Raw genomic sequence first — 20364 nt, forward strand, 5'->3', positions numbered from 1 at the left:
CCCACAGTTATTCATTGTTTTTAGAGTCATTACAATATGTGTAGACCACAAGTATTCTTTGACTAATAATAATATTTATCAAGAGTTCATACGATTTGGTAGAGCGATAAATTGATTAGCTCTGAAGGGACGCTTAAGGCTTCGAAAAGAATAGGTTAAACAATTGGTAACCCTGTAAATTTACGCAAACTTCAGTGGTTTATCCACTACTTACTATGCGGCTCAATGCTGATTGGATTGGAAATAGTGAGTGGTTGATCTAATAAATGATAACAGTTCATAAAGTCACAAAATAAAAAGTTGAACCTTTAGTAATAAAATATGCAGAAGATTATGCATATTTACAACAACATGTCTACTTTATGTCTAAACATCATAACTTAATTATAAGCCGAACCTATTTGATTATAGATAATATAGACCAGCCTAAAACTCTTGAGCAATGTGCACCCACAATCCTATCATGCATCAAGTTCTAGTTCTTGAAGCCTCACGTCAATCGCATTTACTTTAAATTAATCAAGCGTATTTACTTTACATTAGTCAATTTACAACCAATGGACAACATTTCCATACTAGAACAAGATCAATATCCACTGCTCCATGATTTTCAATATACTGTGCAGCAGTTCGTTATGTTCAAATTTATGACTGCGAAACGTGGTCATTAAAGGTAGAGGATACTCGGAAGTTAATAGTAGTTGATTAAAGATGTATTAGAAATATTGACAACATCTGCTGGGATCACCAGGTAAGTAATAGTGAGGTTAGACGCAGGGTATTGGGGAATTTTTAAAGTTCCATCAGAAATGTAGGTAGCTAAAAAGCCCCAAACTTACGCAAGCAACCAGCAAGAATCGACCTTACGCCTTCATGGAGTTGCTTTCGTTGAGATGGGTGGTTTAATCATAGAACTCTCATTGTCTCTCTAGATGTCCTCTGTACCGTAAACTCTAGACAAAAGTAAGTTATTTAAATTCATCCAGTTCAGGGAATGTAACTCCCTCAAAATCATCCACCTGAGCTCCATATCTTCTCTATCATCTCAAAGTGATTATGTATGCTTATTGTCATTCACAAAGTACCTCAAGAACCTCAACAAAAGTTCCAAATATAACCCATAAAAGTTTACTCTAACACAAATGAATGCTTGATGTCTTAAAATCTTCAGATTGTCTTTCTAAATGAAAAAGCTTAGAACCTGATAAAATATCTGATATAACCAAGTGGAATAGCATGGTAGTAAAGACGGATTGTACTGATAATACATGAATTGACAACAAACGAGACTGTTACCCTTTTTCCCGGTACTTTATTCGTCAATAAGTCATATTAATATACAAAGATAATGGATGGCAAGTAACTATGAAAAAATTCTATTTAGCAAAAATGTAACATTTTATCAGTATTTAGCAACCTAAAACTACAATTGTAAAGGTGATTTGCACTGGTTGGCTCAATGGCAGAATATGTTGACCCATTATTCAGATGAAATAACAATACCAAAATCGAGAGAGGAATTTCTAACAAATAGACTAACGGTAAATTGTTGGTTTCTAATTCTTGACAGTATCGCATTTGTGTTAGGTTGATTTACGCGCATACATAGAAAACAGGTAATTTTTCGCAGGCTGATATTATCACATTGTTTTATTCACTTAGATTAACTACCTTCAAAAGTTGCCCCCAAATGCTCTGGTACGACCAAGGGTGGGGAGAGTCAGCTCTCTCTCTCCGAATGCTCTCACATGACAACGCAAGGGAATTCCTACCCACTACATTCTCGCCACACAGGTTTTGTTTAAGAAATGGAGAAGACAAAAATCGAATGTCCAATGATCTAACAGGGTTGGTGGACATGAAGGATCCACAGAGGGGAGCTGGGAAACCCTCGTTCCAAATCAATAGTTCACATGGGCTTCAAAATCCTAAAGGAACAAATGGCGTATGAACCTATTGTTGGTCACCGGCTAACATGGGACTATATCTCCTGACGATGCTCTACTGCCATGTGGATCAGACCTTTAGATCGAAGGCTCCGAATGTGGCCCCCTAAGAAAACCACCTGATCCAGTCTGGGCACCCGGGCAGTATCACAGGCGATACACAAATCAAGTGACTTGTGTGGCGCAAATGTATTCGGTTCCCCTTTGTACCAATATTTATGTGTTCAAATAAATAAATAAGTTACGTTGGTATAGATTAACCAGGTAGGTAGAAACTGTGTGCATCTACCTAGACTAAGATCAAGTGCAGAGACCAATAAGTTTCAAAACATTTCAGATGAAAGATTTGTAGAAACTAATCAATTTGAAAATAGTTCACATTACAATTTGATTTTATCTGGAAAATAATTAGAAACAAGGCACTCCTTGATATATAGTTGAACATCATGCACAAAATAAAATAGGTATCACTGATAAAAATGACTAAACTAGTACTTAGTAGAATTAGATTAGCACTAAAAAAACAACTAGGGACAAATACGATACTGATTACTACTAACTGATTAAACACTTGCAAATACCACAATTGATTGATCACTGGGTGGTGATCAATGTCATGCTTGTCTAGTCCTTATTAGTGCAGATCGAATGCTACCAGTCTAGGTGACTCGACACTGCGGGCACTATGTATTGAGATTTAGATAGTGGTCCAGGATCCAGGGTTTCCTGTTGACTACCTCCAACCACCATCTAAAACTTGCAAATACCATTACACCTATATACCAACCTACCTACCTATCAGCCTATTATTGACATAACGATTAGAAAACAAAACATGATCATATAATTACCAATTAAATAAATTACATGATAATAATCAGAAAAGAAATGAAGTTAAAAAGGGCACAATTGAGAGAGAGAGGTGGGGAAGAGAGAGATAAAAACAATAGTAAGAAATGCAACAAACACACACACACACACACAATGTATACGGTCGAAATTAAAATTTACAAATCAGTATGATTAATTCTAAAGAAAAAGACAAATATTGGATTCTGATATTGTGCCAGAAAACAAAATGGATGATTATTTCGCAATATTTCCTTTGATAATGTGTTCTAAATAGAAAACGTTTTTAATTACATTTCATTGACAGAATAAGGAGTTCGTGTAGTCAGTAGAGTTGTAGCAGCAGAGACAGTAGTAGTATTATTAGTAGTAGTTATACTTGTAATGGGAGCAGTATTATTATTATTATTATCATCGATGACAGTGCCGACAACAATAACATTTTGATGTTGTTGTCTAACCAGATCAGATGGTACTGTAACAGTTGGACGAACAATACCGAATGGTTCAATACTTTGAAAATCTGACAGAAAATCATCAAATTCTTTTAACATTCTTTCATGTCGTTCTAATTCATCAACTAAAGCGTCAGCATCGAATAAAGATGACTGAGCTGTGTTGTTATTAGTATTCATAACACTAGGAGAAATCGTAGTTGAATTATTGTTACTGACAGCTGTATTAGCAGTAGTATGATGGATATGTGGTACTTGGAATAGGTCCAGATTAGCTCTTTCACGAAGTTCAGAAAATAAATGTGTCAATCGTGCACCACTAACACCGAATGTACTAAACGGTAATTGAAGTGGTACTTGTTTACTAATTAAATCATCATCCTCATCATCACTAACTGATTCTTTATCAATTGGTGCACTAGTATATTGAGATCTAAGATTTTTTATCAATTCTTGTATGTCAATATCGTCAATTATAGGAGCATTGTGTTGTTCATTGAATTCTATGTCTTGTTTAATATGAAGTACTTCTCTGTCAATTGTATGAGAAGATTCATTATCAACATTAGAATCAACTGAATCTGACTCTCTACAGCCATCAATATCACAATGATCATCCTCCTCCTCCTCATCGTCATCATCATCGTGTGATGAATCAGCCTGTTCTTCTTGTGTTTCTAGTATTCCTGTATGTTTGAATTTTCGAGCAACCTAAAAGAAAAACACGAATTACTAAGACACTAATAATAAACGAAATGAAGAAAGGTTAAAGCAATGAAGTAAACAATCAGTGATCTACTACAAATTGGCGTTATTCATTTTATATGCTGTATCCGAACGAAGACTGAAGAGATGCCAATTCTCGAAACATATGTATTCTCATATGCAATCATTCTTTTGTATATTACCACCACTAAAGTGACTACTTCTATGAATTTGGTGTTCATCTTGTTGTGATAATGAGGTATGAAAACTTGGACCGATGCATATGTGTGCCTGGTCCTACGTTGTAGATAACTGACTTTAGCACGTGATATCGATTAGCATCACAAGAAAACATTGTAAAATAATCTATGATACAAAAACCAATGCCTGATAATTATATCAACTTTATTGGGGCATAAGTGACTTAACTCCAAAGTATATCTTCAATGATGAGTTGAAAACATATAATTTGATAGATACTGCTTTCTTGTATTTGTATAGAACACTAACTTTATCATATCTGTAAAAATTCAATCCAACTAAGAGTGAGGATGAATGGAGAAACGAAGATGGCAAAGATTATCAACACAAACAACCGGATCACTTGCAGATACAGGATATACAAGCAAGTATCTTATTTGATAAAGGTAGGACATGTAAATCCTAAATTCCTAACTCATGAAACTAATTGTACTGTGTCTGTAAGAAGTTATGAACTATACTAAGCTGTATACATTATATAATATATGTACCAACATACAAATAATGTATAAGAATAAATTAATTTACTCGTTCAGCTGATTTTTTACTCAATAATTGACTGGCTGGATCAAATAATTCATCCGATTCCGATTCGTATTGTTCAACTGCAAAAGCTGGCTTTACCCTACTATAACGAGAGTATGAAAAAAAAATAATTCGATCAAACACACAGGTAAGTAAGTATAAAAACAATAAGGTCACAGTGAGTTAGTGAGGCTCAGTGATTAATGTACTCGGCTCAGAACCAAACATCCAGGTTGGAATTCTGTCTTACTTATATTATTTTGACCAGTATTCCTCCTGTTATAGTACAAATATTATGGCTCAAGACCAAGAACTTGTGATGAAGTAACTCACTTACCAAAATTAGATTCGTATGCTTGTGTTTCAGCCAAAATTTATGCGTGAGGGGTTAGTGATAATACCCAGAAGGATTTAAACCTGAGGTCTAGTGATTGAAAGTCGGACACACTAACCACTAAATCATTACTTAACACATAAACCTGTACTTGGTAACAATATTAAAAAAACAGTTACAGAAAGCTTACCATGGCAATTTAGACTGTTCAAATCGAATCATATCAACAGTCGGTGTGCTAGTTAGAGGTTTAACAAAAGGTGTCTCTGAGACACGAACATGTTTCTGTGGTTTTTTATGATTACGTAGCGCATGGAAGTTTACACTATGATGACCATTTGTATCGAATATCTAGATATTTAAAAAAAAGAAAGTGTGAAATGATAAAGAAATCCAGAGATTGTTTAATTGACACTATGAAATACAATAATTTAAACAAGTAACAACCAGTAGACAGCATACATATTCAGTGCACTAATTACTAAATAGTGATCAATGTCATGTTTATTTAGACTTTTGATGCTGATTGAGTCCTATCAACCAATTTACTATGTAGCCACTAATCTAATTGATTCAATATGATATAAAAGTTAGTTATCAGAAGGGGTTTGTGGAGATTTTTAGAAATTTTCACAGATTGAAATCATGAGTCAGTTGAGGAGTCCCATACTAGGACGAAACGGCCGTCCAGTGCTTCCAGGTTTTCAATGGTGGTCTAGCTTCAACTGACTCATGATTTCAATCTGTGATAAAAGTTAGTTATCTGAAAATCACGCTTGATTTAGGTTCCGTTTTAGTTGGCACTTATCCGAAATGTATGCTTGCGATTTTGTGAAAACTGATGCTCCATGTAGGATTCGAGCCCGCATCGATCAGCTTAACAATGTGAGACACTACCAATGCAACCTAGTAACGAATTTCAAAAGTATATCGTAGTCAATATTAAAAGAATGTAACTTAATAATAAATTATCTCATCAACCACATACAACTAATAAATGTAAGTCAACCAGCTAAATTACTAGTAATACGACTATATACATATATATGTGCCGATTTCAATCTGATGAGAAAGTATCAGGTTAAACGGAAGAAAAGTTCAATCACTTTTTTATGACAAATCAAAATATTTATGCTAATTCCTTCGTCTATCTGCCTGTCTATCATTACAACAGCATATTTATCAATAATTACAATCAAAATTGGTGATTAATTAGTATAATTGCTAAACGATGTGTACGACTAATGTGTAATTAATTAGATACTAATTTTTTTAAGTCTAATTATAAGTAATATCTCAAGTTGCCAATGTCGGCTGATTGTTTAGACCGGAACACATGATTAGTACAAGTGATTGATTCAAATTTGTGGTAAATACTTGGTAAAAGATTAGAAATTACCTAGGAAGTTTAGTGTCACAATAGTTTAGTGTCTTGAATTGACAGGGCTCCGAAACAGCTGTCAGGAAGAGGCTAGTGAGAATATTCAGTATATAAGTGAGACCCAAACCTAGCTGGAATCTGAATACCCTAATCATTAAGTTGCAGATCCACCTTGTAATGGTCTATAAATATAGCAATAAATCAATCAGTTAGTCTCAACGTAGAACCTGGTACATATGCACACTGGTTCAAATTCCTATACCACATTAACAGAGGTAAGAATGTCAGGTCAAGTCTGAGAATAATCGCGGTAGTAACGGTACGAGGGGTAATATAAAAGATTAGGGATCGAAGATAGGATCCAACAAAATATAAATTAATGAAATAAAAACAAGAAAGTTATGAGGAATTCTGAAGCTGAGAATTTGGGGGAAGACAACGAATGGATGCACCTGTGCCATTGCAAATTATTTTGAGCCTCTAATCATTAGTTGCGATAATCATGCGAATCCCAAACAGAGAGTTTACATAACAAAAAATCACTAAATTTTACAACTCCCCATAATAAGATAGCAGTTATCTCCAGTCTCAATGGTACAATCGACAGAATATTTTCTCCATATGATATCAAAGAGGTGTGACTTGAAATGAGGTACATAAACATGTACTAGATATATGAGTATCCCTAGTGCTACTACCACCACTATTATTATTATTACTACCAGAGAGTGAAGACTGATATATTTCTCCGAAAATACAGAATCAATAATCGTGAATTCCATAGAACTGTCTATTTCTTTTGAAAAAATGTTTTGAGAGAATAAGAAATGAATAGGAAAAACAGTTGAATGAACTAAATTATAAATAGTACAACTACATAATACAAATATTAATATAATCTATAGACTGCACTATTCACTGACGGAGGATAAGAGATTAACAATAGAATGGCATAATGCACAACATTATAACCAAATAACTCAATGAAACAAATGAGAATGATGTACTTTAAATTCTGCAATAACAACAAAAATCTATGAATAACTTCAGTTTGTGTTGTTAATGTACATAGAATGGTATACTTCTTAAAGGTACATATAAAAATAATTCAATTAAACTGTTTTACCTCATGTATTCCGTTTTTAGGAGATGAATTCCCTTTAGTAAGGCCATCAATCATAGGTATTAATTTATCATTTGAACTAAAATGAGTTTCTGTACGATAATGAACAGTTGTACCTAAATAAACTGGTAATAAACCATCAGCAATAATTAGACCGGGATCTGATTCAAGTTTTGTTAATTTTTGATCGATCGGTGTTGAACTAGAAGATGATGAGGGAGCAGTAGAGAACATTTGTTCTTCTTTAGGTGATTGTGGTATTGCTAACCCAGAAAATATACGACCGACTTGATAAGATTTCGGGGTTGAACCAAGTCGAGAAAGATCACTAGGACCACGACGCAGTGTATAACACATTTGATATTCATTTGGATCTTGACGACGAGAAAGTTGATAACCTGAAGTGTAAATATACATCAATCTAGGATACGAGAAAAACTTGCGACAAATTTCTTTTTTTAACAGTATAGGATTGTGCAGATTGATATCAAGAATGGATCAGTGTTAGACCAACATTGAAAATTTGGAAGCGCTGGACGGCGGAATTAACACCGTTGGATGTCAGCCCAGTGGTTTTGAGGTTAAGCTTTCGCGAGAGAGGCTGAAGGTCCTGGGTCCGAGTCCCACTTGCGTGATCGTGGATGCGCACTACTGAGAAGTCCCATACTGGGACAAAACGGCCGTTCAGTGCTTCCAGGTTTCCAGTGGCAGTCTAACATTGATCTATTGATGATATTAATCTTTCTTTTTCTAAATATACCACCATGGTCCATTCACTAATCAGACAAGGAAATAATGAACAGAATTGATGTGCAAAAATAAATTCCCGAGGAAATCAATCAATAAATTCTAACCATTTTATTTAACAGAAATTGAAGTAGCAATATTGATACCAATAGGAAAACTCTTAGAACTGATTACACCTAAAATTGATTATTGATAAAAACAGAAGTGGTAAATTTAATTTTATAAATCATTTAGTCTTCTCTGTTGAGAAGTTTTGTGATAATAAGTCTAATTTGTACCAATAGTGTAGACCTTGGAAGGGATGCATTGTACATTGATGAACAGTTGCATACGAAAACGAAACAACTACCTCCAGTGCTCTTTGATTCTTAATTATATTTGCATCACGAAAAACCCACCTGAAGATAATTTGTTCATTGAAGATCAAATGTTTTTTATAGTAACTCTCTACAATTCGAGTAAGGTCAATGTTTTCAATGTACGTAAGTCCTGATAATACATAGACGCATAACTACATAGACAACGTTAATTTAAAAGATAAGCGAGTGGCCAAAGTAACATCTGATTTTAAATTACTGGGTTACAAAAATAAGTAAGAATTTGTTATTTCCGAGTGTTGGTATTGAGATCTGTAATTAATCAGTTTTGGTTGTTATACGTGCCTCTTAGTTACAAAGGTTTAATATGTTTTGATCATAGCTTGGAGTGAGATCTAGATTGTGCGTTTGATCATGTTTATGACTCTTTAACTGAACGGACCTACATCCCAGTGTTAAAATTCACACTGAGACTCAAACTCAGTACCTTTCTACTCAAACACCAATGCATTATCCACTGAGCTACTCGTCTCAGATGGTCATCAGCTTATTTGACAAGATTGCAGTTATTATCAAGGTGTATCCGGAATCAACACTATTAATATTAAGATATTACTACTCCTCGAAAACAAGTAATTGAAGTACAAAAGTACAAGAAAATATTTAAAAATTAACAACTGATTACCAGGTAACAGGCGGGTAACTACCATTATTGATTTCAATAATGTCCCAAGTTTCTCGAATAAACGTAGATGCCTAAAATCATCCACAGCATATTCAGTTGATTGTGAACCATCTGTATAATTTCCGGCTCCTGGTAAATTACTATTATTATTATTGGTAGTAGTAGTATTACCAGTGGTTGAATTAGGATTATTTGTAAACTGTAATGTAGTAGTATTAAGTCGTTCTATAATATCTAACCGAAATTGCCATACTTCTACAACCATTAACATTTGTGGTTCTTTAGGCCAATGAGCCAATATTTCTAAACTAAGCAAATCTTGTACATGTACAGGGAAATTCGCATCTAATGTTTGTTTGATAGTTGCACCGATTTCTGGATCTTCTTCAACATACACCATCTGAATTAGATGATACATATGGATTGTGGAAGAACAAAAATTGAAGAAAAATAAGAGAAAAGAGAAAACTATTGACCAGGAGACGCGCACAAGGTAGATATTATAGCACAAAATCGAGAATAGTTAATACCAGTAATTAAAGAAAAAACAGAGCTACATGCATATACATTACAAATATATTCTATTTATTTAACATTTGAGCTAGATTAATTGTGAAATGTAGGCTTTCAATAACAATACAGAAAGAATTGTGTAGACATTACAAAGAAAACTAGTGAAATGCTATTGCAGTTTCCGATTTAGCCATAAAGTTTCAGATAGCCTCAATAAATTAATTAATAAACAAGCATCTACTGAGGTATACAACAGATTTATCTTGTTATCCTGTTATCATAAAGTTTTTGAATTGAGGTTTAATCCAATTTAGAATACAAGTAGCTAGATACTTAGAGTACAGAATCCTGAGAGTATCTATAATTTAATGAGTAAGTTTTTCGAATATATTGTTGGGGGAGTCAAGAAATATTTCTCGTCAAAGTCTTTGGAGGACCAGAAACACCAAGAAAAGTTTTATCTAGTCAGCGTTGAACAGAAGCTTCGCATAAACATCTAGAAAATGCAAAATCACGTGTCACGGTTTTTGACTGGATATTTACCTATACTGCTACTGTATTTAGTATGGTTCTGGAAATTCCCAGGAGCCCAAGGACGTATGTAACCCTCATTTTTCTGTACATAAACTTACTTTGGAGTAAATCATTTACTCGCAATTCGCACCTTCTCTCTAGTGTTCCAGTTGATGTGTGGAAGTAGTTAGGCCTATGGGAACCGGGTAGGAAGATAGATTAGGCGTACCAGAAGCAAGACATATATATATATATATATATATATATATATATATATATATATATATATAGTCATAATATCACTAAGGTTCTTAAAGGAAATTTGAGTTTTTATCATAGGGATTACGTTTTTAAGTTACCAATACCCATATAACAGTAAGAAATATACTTATTTTTAACAACGATTGAAATTAAAATTAACAGGATGTTAAGATATGATTGACAGTAGTATACATTAGTTTCTTATACTCTATCATATACTAAAAATTGTTGAGATTTCTTCAGTCTCAATAGAAGTGAAAGAGCTTATATTTATTAACAGTTCAACTTAGGTGTTAAATGAATACATGAAACCAACATATGATATGATACAACGGCAGGTATATGCACAGTAAGAATCCTGGACAGATAGATTTTAGGAAACATACTATTAAAAATACAATCCACTCTTCTTATAAATTTGAATGATCATTAACTAACATTAGCCAAGTGGAACTATCTGCATCTTTGAAACTCGGATTACAATCATTCTGAAAGTAACCGGTTGTGATTTGATGCTTTCTTGTAATCTCAATTTAATTAGTTTAGTTTAATAATTCTCAACCAGTTATAACTACTGACGAAATATTGATAATAGACAAGAAAAATTATGAAACAAGAGACTTAGTTCATGGTGCCCTAAATAGGTATCCATGGCATCGATATTTTCCATCTAATTGCCCTGTTTAGAAATAATCCTCCTTAAAGATCCTGTAAAAGAAAATGGGTTGATACCCAGTTGACACAACCATCTAGAAGACTGGTCACACATACTCCCGAAAGATAACTGTTTGAAACCTGGTAAATGTAACCGGGTGAATATTTTTTTATTTCTCAACTACGAAATATTTGTTTAGTACCTCATATTCACCGCCTTTTGGCAATACTAAACATCAGTCAACCGCCTAAACATGCTAGTAAATGAAGCAACAAGTGATCTAGTCAGTATAGCTCGATTGAGTCGTTACAATACACAAACCTGATCATATAGAATCTACAATCAGAAAGATCCATTAATCATAGTGAAGATGAACATGAAACCAGCACAAATTCGCATTCAGTAGAATACCACCAACTAGAAAATATTAAGAAATTACCATATTGTTTCTGGCGCCAACTTCAGACACACAATTAGTGTTACAAACAATCCCATTACGGGCTTGTACGATAGCATGTATTGACTTGATTATGAAAGAACGCAAACACCTATAGAAACGAAACAAAACAAAGCAGAACGAGTACAAAAGGTCTGAATATTTATAAAGGAAAATAAGCTTAAAGCACACATCGAATGTGCTAACCGAAGCTTTAATATAAAACGACAATTAAAAGCTTACTTTGTGAAACCAAATTAACAAAACTCACTTTAAGCAAGAGTGAATGAGAGGTTACACGAAATTAACTCTAGTTTGGAGTCCCCAAAGTCCTCGATTTTCAATCACAACCAACAGGAAAGGTACTAACGACATTAAAGTTCGAAAACTTATCCAGTCAATGAATGAAACGAACAGTGCTTAATGGATAACTGCTTGAGAACGGCTACAAACGGTCCTTTCATGAAAAGTTCTAGATGCATTAGCTCCATATTTACAAGTCCTCACAAACAAAGATGTAAATTAGTGGGAATAAAACACGCTACTTCGAAGCCGGTCATTTCAGTGTGAGAAACGATATCTTACCAGAAATAATTATCAATGATTTGTGTGTGGGATGGGATACTGCCAAGGTGTCCGAATCGAAGCACGTGGTTTCTGTAGGGAGCAATACGCTGGGCCTCTGACCTAAGAGTCTAATCCACAAGGCAGTGGAGCGACGTTAGGAGATGCAGTCCCATGGTGACTGTGACCAACAATGGTTTCATGCACCATTTGTTCCCTCAGGATCCTGGAGTTCATGTGCACGGTTGGTTTGGAATCAGGATGTTGCAACTCCCTTAGGTGGGTCTTACGTACCCACTTACCCGTTTAAAGCGCGATACGTTCGTTCTTGTCCTCTCTGTTTCGTAAACGACACCCACGTTGCGAGAAATCAATGAGCAGAAATTCACTTGTAGTGTCTTTATATGCGTGGTCATGTGGGAGCACTTCGAGAGGAGAAGCGGACCCTCCCCATTCTCGACATTTGGGGACTGTTACATGTTACCTCAATGCTAATTTCCATCACACATGTGGTTGTAAGCAGCTGATGAGAAACCATGAAATAAAATGAATTCATATTATTCTGCACCAATGTTTGTTCTGGCATTAATCATATTCATAAAAGGAACCAATTGAATGAAATTTCCAGAGGGTCGCCTCCTTGTTCATGTTTTCAAGTCACCCAACTAGTTAGTGATAATCTGTTGCAGGATATCGAGAGAAACGAGATTAGAGTTGTTTGGCCAGTGCTTGAATTATGGATGCTTCCCTCGTCAATTTATTAAAGCTGTACGTACATGTAAAATATCTCCTTCATCAAAAAATTTACGGCGTGTCACAAAATCCCAAATCGAATGCACCAAGGAACGTATCTCTAAACTCAAAACGTTTGTCAAAGCTTTTGACAAAATTGTTAATAATTTAAATATTATATGTCGAATCAAACTGCCGAATTTCATTTATAACGTTCAGTCAAAAACCAGCCGCAAATTCATAGAGTTTAACCAAAACCTTGTAAATCATGACGTCTTTCCTATCAATCCAGAAAAGTACATACAGAATTTATCTAGTAAAAAACTAAGTCGAATTGAAATAGAGACACTCTCCCCCGGATTTAAATTTCATATTCTGAAAAAAATATGACAGAATCGACACCGAAACGCAATTCGAGTATTTATATCAAGTTGTCAGACCCCAAACCTATGAATGATGAAAAACAAAGTTGATTCAAAACGAAATGAGTGGATATTACAAATCAGTACGTTACAACACCAGTTCCACAATCTAAGGTGTTGATTAAAGATCATCAGCAAGAACTGAGACAGCTTATGAAAGACGACACAATAATGCTACTTCGACCAGACAAGGGTTCCAGTGTAGTCATCCTAAACAGAAACGAATACATTAGCAAAGTAATGTCCATTTCAAACGATTCCTCGAGACTTATCATCGAAAGACCTGACAGATGCGATTGAGAAGCACCTTTTAAAAAGGTTGAGAGAACTCTTGAAGACAAATTTAATCGATAACTCTACACAAAATGAACTCAAACCGAAAGGATCACAATTACCTTACTTGTACAGTTTACCCAAAATACACAAAACTAACATCCCAATGAGGCCAGTACTATCCATGACCAAACCACCATTCAATAAACTCGTCCGCTGGTTGACTAGGTGCTTAGAACCAGTCCACGAGAAAGTAGCTCTCTACAGTCTGAAAGATAGTTTCAAATTTGTACAAAAGCTTGACAGCTTAAATGCTTGCGATAAATTCATAGTATCTTTTGACGTCTCATCTCTCTTCACAAAGATCCCTTTGTAAGAAACGGCAAATATCATATGTGAACATCCTGAACTCTTTCCTTTGCTAATCGACGAATTCAAACAGCTCCTGTTCTTGTGTACCAAAAATATACAATTCCAAATAAAAAACGTGTTGTACAACCAAATTGATGGAGTAGCAATGAGTAGCCTTCTCGGTCCAATTCCAGCTGATATATATGTACTCTAGTTTTTTTTCTATGATTTAATTCAATTGATTTTCATATCATATCTTACCTCAACACTTACTTCCATCACACATATAATTGTAAGCATTTGATAAGAAACCACGAAATATAATGAATTCATATTATTGTGCAACAATGTTTGTTATGGCCTTATTCAGACGTATGTGGAAAGCGGATGTAATAAACGAATTTACCCATCACTATTTGTTCTCCTCACTTTCAATTATGTTCTTGTCGACGTAACGTTTACTCGAAGTTTGATTCTTTTCATGTTTTTTTTATTTCTAGTAGCCTTTCCTTCTTTTGTTTCTTTATGTATAATACAGTCGGAGATTCCCGATTCCTAATTACACAGTTCTGTGAGGTTTTATGAGGGGTTAATGAATAATTAATCAACAATATATTTGAAAAGTCCCAAATGTAACTCACTGAACAAGTACAAGTTTATGTATTTAGTTGTTAACCACAGTTTGTATCTAGGTTAATCGATCATTCTGATCCCTTAAATCAGAGTAGGTGGAGCGGAGGTCAAAACTGCGGCTTATTAGTTGGAAGTCGATTAACTTTACCAATAACATGTAAAGGACAGGTCAAACAATTTTGTGAGTCAGTATTCTGGAATTTTATAACCGTATATTTTAAATTATTTCAACCATTTTATGCTAAAATAACCGGTTCAAATATATTGTCCACAGTTTTCAATGGAAAAACGAAATTACTAAATATTAAGAACTTTCAGGCTTGAAGTTCGTTCCAGACAACACAATTTGACAATTAAAAGGTAGTAAATAACACAAAAATCGCCAGTGCAGAACTGAAGAACTTTAGTATTGTAACCCCAGCCTTGCACTATAAAAGTGACTATTCGTTTTTTATGGGCTTTTAACGAATAGGTGGCAGTTTCTAACCCGACTACTGTTACCACCAATCGAGTAGTGTTACCAAGCTACACAAAAGATTTGTGACTCAAAGGTAGGAATATAAACATGTAATTGGTAGATGAATTACCTTATCTGTTTGGGGAATGAATGATTTTCACAAAAAGTAAATAATAATGACTAGGAAAGACTAAAACTTATCTTATTAAAATGATAACTTTAACTTACTTTTCGATTGCAAGTTTTTCTTCATGTCTCGGGGGTAAATTGACCATCTAGTCTACAAAATACATGCACGGTTGAAAATAATATCACATGAAAATAATAAAAAAAAAACAAAATGACTTTAATAAATTTTTATTTATTAAAGGACCAGACTACATAATAGTGCTAAACAAGGAAATACGATAATAATGGTAATAGTGGTAATACTATTACTTCGAAAATAATCTGATATAAGCTTACGTAAAAGTAAGATCATAAGACAAACTCCGGAAAATCATACCAGCAAAAATTTACATCGGTAAAATAAAAAAACTACTGGTCAATAAAAAAAGCAACTAACTTTTAAACTGAAAGATATGTATCAAACATAATTTAATCAATGAGTATATAAAAATAATAAGGTGAGAAGAAGCATTGCACAGTGGTTGTAATTACAATGCTTAAAAGGTAACAGGTAGAAATATTGGAAGCCAAATGATTCCATAACAAATGGAAAGATACCAGATTATCAAAAAAAAAGTTATCTATTCAGTAGAAGGTTTAAAAGTTATGGTTGTTAAAGCCACATCCTGAAAGTCATATGCAGCGGTTAGGTGAAATCCCATATTAGCAATTGCGATACCATATTCACTAGCTGAAAACCAACTAAATGCTTAAAACAAATAAACAAATATAATATCAACATGGTTATGGGTAATTTAAAATAAAATGACGAATAACTAGTAAAACACGAGTAAACTAATACAAATGAATACAATTTGGCAAATTTAGCTTATTATTTACTACACATTTATGAAGAGTAACTGATATTAACAACGGTAGTCTATTTGGACTGGTGTCTATCGGTTCACCACGACTCCCTGGCTGGATTTCTGGAGATGGTGCAACTTGGTATCTTAAGATGTTATCAGACATGGTTGAAAATAGGAACCAATTGTGGTTCCGCTGTAGTTTTCCTTTAAAATCTTCATAAAAGTGAGAACATTAACTGGAAGAATCCTTCCTTACTGTATTTTACGACTGATTTACTTCTGATATCATCAACTATTCTCGTTCACTTATTTCGCTCTTCTCTATCTCTTCAAAATTTCATTTTCGTATTATGTGGTGCATATTTACTTCAGTGCCCATTTTTACCAACATTTATTTTCAAATTAACAAATAGATTGTTGATTCCATCATTAGTATGAGTTAGTTGAAAGCACTGACGTTCATTTAAAACTCTTAAATAATCATTAACCAAGTACAAATCAAATGAACTAACGGATTGAAGGTAAAATACTCCCCATCTCCAAACGCTTTCACAAGGCCACGCATATAAAGACACTACAAGTGAATTTCTGCTCATTGATTTCTCGCAACGTGGGTGTCGTTTACGAAACAGAGAGGACAAGAACGAACGTATCGCGCTTTAAACGGGTAAGTGGGTACGTAAGACCCACCTAAGGGAGTTGCAACATCCTGATTCCAAACCAACCGTGCACATGAACTCCAGGATCCTGAGGGAACAAATGGTGCATGAAACCATTGTTGGTCACAGTCACCATGGGACTGCATCTCCTAACGTCGCTCCACTGCCTTGTGGATTAGACTCTTAGGTCAGAGGCCCAGCGTATTGCTCCCTACAGAAACCACGTGCTTCGATTCGGACACCTTGGCAGTATCCCATCCCACACATGTATCCATGATAATTAAAATTGGACTTGATTTCTTTAACTGAAACAATTCTTCTTGTTGTATTTTCACTAACTGAACTGTTTGTCGCACTATTATCATTATTATTTCACTTTCGTACACTAATTTCTGATCGTTGTTCTTTTTATTATACGCACTTTACGTTTTCTATCCCTTCACAACCTCATTGTTATTGTGTAGCGCATATGTATTCGACGCCCCCTTGTACTATTGTTTTCAAATAAATAAAATACTTAAGTAACTTAATACGATTAACAGGCATAAACAGGTATAAACACAACGGAATTTCATTAAGATTTGTAGCAGTTCAAGGTGCCACACCTGAAATCAGTAAGGTAACCTCCAAGGACGATGAGGAGGAATTGATGCTAAAAGAAAAGCTATAAAACGTTCACCAAAGGTTGAGAAAAGACATTACTGCTACTGACCATTATAAAAATAGACAGCAGATGAGATTTTCTTAGTTTATGAAGGAGCGGTCGTGATTCATCTTGCTCTCATTAAAACACGTCTGAATGTAGACAACGGAGAACATTTAGATATTTTATTCAAACAATACCAAGCGCCTTAAAGGTCTCTACAAACAACTAATTACATGAACTAAATGTTTACTTTAAATATATTACCTAACATAGACAGTAACACCAAAAATATGACGTTCTTATGAGAAGACAAGAAAGTGATATTGTCAACAATCTGATGAACTACCTTAGTATTATTACTTGAAATCTAACGCTCAGTCGATAATTTAGTTTCATGGTCATTAGAGAATCTTATGGTACAAAAACTATGAATTCATGCTACTTAGGAAGCGTGAAGTTTAGGACGCTGGCCAACAAGTTTCAGGATTCATTACGAACTTTTAAAATAATAATTCGTTTTTCACATTGTGAACATTACCATATTGGCAAAAATAGTCGAAACGTCAGTCAACCATACGCAACGTATATCCTAGTACACATGTGAATTGATCCAAGCTACTACACTACATTTGACAGGGCGATAAAATTAGGAAGACAAACGCAAGAATAGTAATAGTGACGGCATCAACAATAGCCGAAAACATTAGGTATATATGGTATATTTGCAAAGAATCACGATTATAAACCACTCATATAGCGAGTCATTAACTGAGACGAGTAAACCACAATAGCTTAAACAGACACTCATTTGGGATTTTATTTACAATTTAAACCAATTTCAATAAGTTCTCATAAACTTAGTTCAGCATGAAATGTAGATACATGCACTTCATAAGAATATGGCAACAAAACATGCACGAGTACCTTATATTTTTTAATTTTGAATTTATCGGATTAGGTTTGAAAATTACTTTCTAGTGGTGACAAGTGAAATAAAAGTTGGACAGTTGGACAAATACAAAAAGAACTTACCGTTTGCCTTACAGGTAAACCTATGGTTGTAGAACTGGTGGACTAACAAGAGGATTAAGCAAACATCTAGTCCGAAAAACAGGGACTTCAGGTTAAAAGAATATTTGAACTGAAAATATTAGTATACGAGATACAAACACGTTACTCTCGGAGTGCAAGAAGTGATTCCTATTATCCAATGAACCACTAGAGTGACTATCATATAGGCAGTTGAAGCGATCAGGAAAACAATGAACAAATGTTCATGGAGAGCTACAAAATCTTTCATAACAAACAAGATGAAACATACGGTAATTCTCTTGGTTAGATATAAAAGCTACTCCCACAAACGAAACCACATCTAGAAGGTTGAGACAGAATGCAACAACAGTCAAAATTTTATAAATCAATGACTGGTTGAACATTTTGTGATAAGACATATGGTATCGAAGATATATAAACGCAAGGAGTAGACGTGGTGCACTATGCAGCCCAACTGTGTAGCGCCATAAATATATTTGAGGTTTTATCCCAGTCACAGCACTGATAGATGGAACAAAATTGGATACCTATAAAGTAATTCTAAGATTGCACCAATTACCCCACACACAGATTCTGTAACCTCATCGAAAGTATTGTATGTCGATACAAAGAAGCAAATAATCAGGCCAAACAACGGTAACGATACACCAGCTACTACAAATAAGGGAAATGGGATCCAAAGCAACCGATATAACCCTTTATTCCCACAAGCCATAACAACTGAAGCCTTCCCCTTACCTGAAGCGCACTGTCCGAATCTCGCGGTCTTAAATTTTGGGATCTATAGCATATTAATTTTCCGAATACATTATGACACTCTAAAGTAGCCTAGTCTGATCCTTTATGATACCAATCAACTAGCAAAAACAGATTTATGTCTCTGTTTATATTCAGAGTAACCACATAAAGAGCGGCTCAGGAAGCTATACCGCCTTAGATTCAAATTTGTGTGGAGATAACTCTAACAAGCTTATTTTGTAAATAGTTTTTAATATTATTTGTATTTATTTTGTCAATTTTCCACTGTATGTACATTCATCATTAAATGACTGTACGTGTTGTTTTAGTCATTGACCTTGAAGACACTTTCCGTTGAACTACTACATAGCGTGACATATTCGTGCTGGTTAACAAATACATTACTACTCACGCATTCCTAGTTCTATCTTCATTTGTGATTGAGTTAATGGAAGTTTAAATCAAATACTATCTACATTTATAGACTATAATCGGAATATATCACATCCTACGTTGGACTATATCGCTAGAGAGTTCACCAACCTGCTCAGAGTCATCAAGCATTTATAATTGTGGATTTACATTACTGGACTTAATCAGAACACGCAACGTTTGGGCAATTTAAGTAACGTCCTTAATTATTATTGTATTTGTAACATTTAACTTGTATATATTAATATTACTATTGATTGTTATTAACTTTGTTGATACCTTTTGCGTTTATATATTGTCTGGTCCACCACAATTATTTGGTGAGCCTCGTGTTTAACTTAACGGTTATTTTGTTTTTCATTTCACACAATTTACTGGCTTATTTTTTTCTCGTAATGTCCTCTCCCACTAAACTCATTGATATGGATTCGCCTTCAGTAACAACTTTTGTCTCATTGTCGAACTCTCCCGAAAATAATTTTAGTCCAGTTAATTCTATCTCAGAATTCAGACTCCCAACTTATGGAGCTAATAATCCCAGAGTCTGGTTTGCTCAAATTGAAGCTTTATTCATGGCTAGAGGCATAAGATCTCAGGCATCAAAGTATGCATACGTAGTCGGCGCACTTCCTATCGAGATTGCCGCTGAAGTTGGTGATTTAATCGATCACATGCCAGAATCTGAACCATATGATAAGATAAAAGCAGCAGTTATTCAACG

The 20364-nt window shown here is 34.5% G+C and overlaps 1 protein-coding gene across 1 annotated transcript; it reads right to left on the bottom strand.

The window, feature by feature from the left end:
• Positions 1-2573: 2573 nt before the first annotated feature.
• MS3_00007226 (uncharacterized protein) lies at positions 2574-19420 on the bottom strand. Its single transcript, XM_012939448.2, has 11 exons — positions 19033-19420; positions 18742-19000; positions 18598-18704; positions 18453-18561; positions 15367-16015; positions 11710-11818; positions 9329-9728; positions 7583-7977; positions 5266-5426; positions 4745-4844; positions 2574-3961 (listed from the first exon to the last, which is right to left on the bottom strand). The coding sequence occupies exons 5-11, from the start codon at positions 15411-15413 to the stop codon at positions 3086-3088; spliced, it is 2088 nt and encodes a 695-aa protein (XP_012794902.1). The 5' UTR covers positions 15414-16015; positions 18453-18561; positions 18598-18704; positions 18742-19000; positions 19033-19420; the 3' UTR covers positions 2574-3085.
• Positions 19421-20364: the final 944 nt, after the last annotated feature.

The sequence above is a fragment of the Schistosoma haematobium genome, chromosome 4, assembly GCF_000699445.3.
Source record: "Schistosoma haematobium chromosome 4, whole genome shotgun sequence".
NCBI classification, from domain to species: domain Eukaryota; kingdom Metazoa; phylum Platyhelminthes; class Trematoda; order Strigeidida; family Schistosomatidae; genus Schistosoma; species Schistosoma haematobium.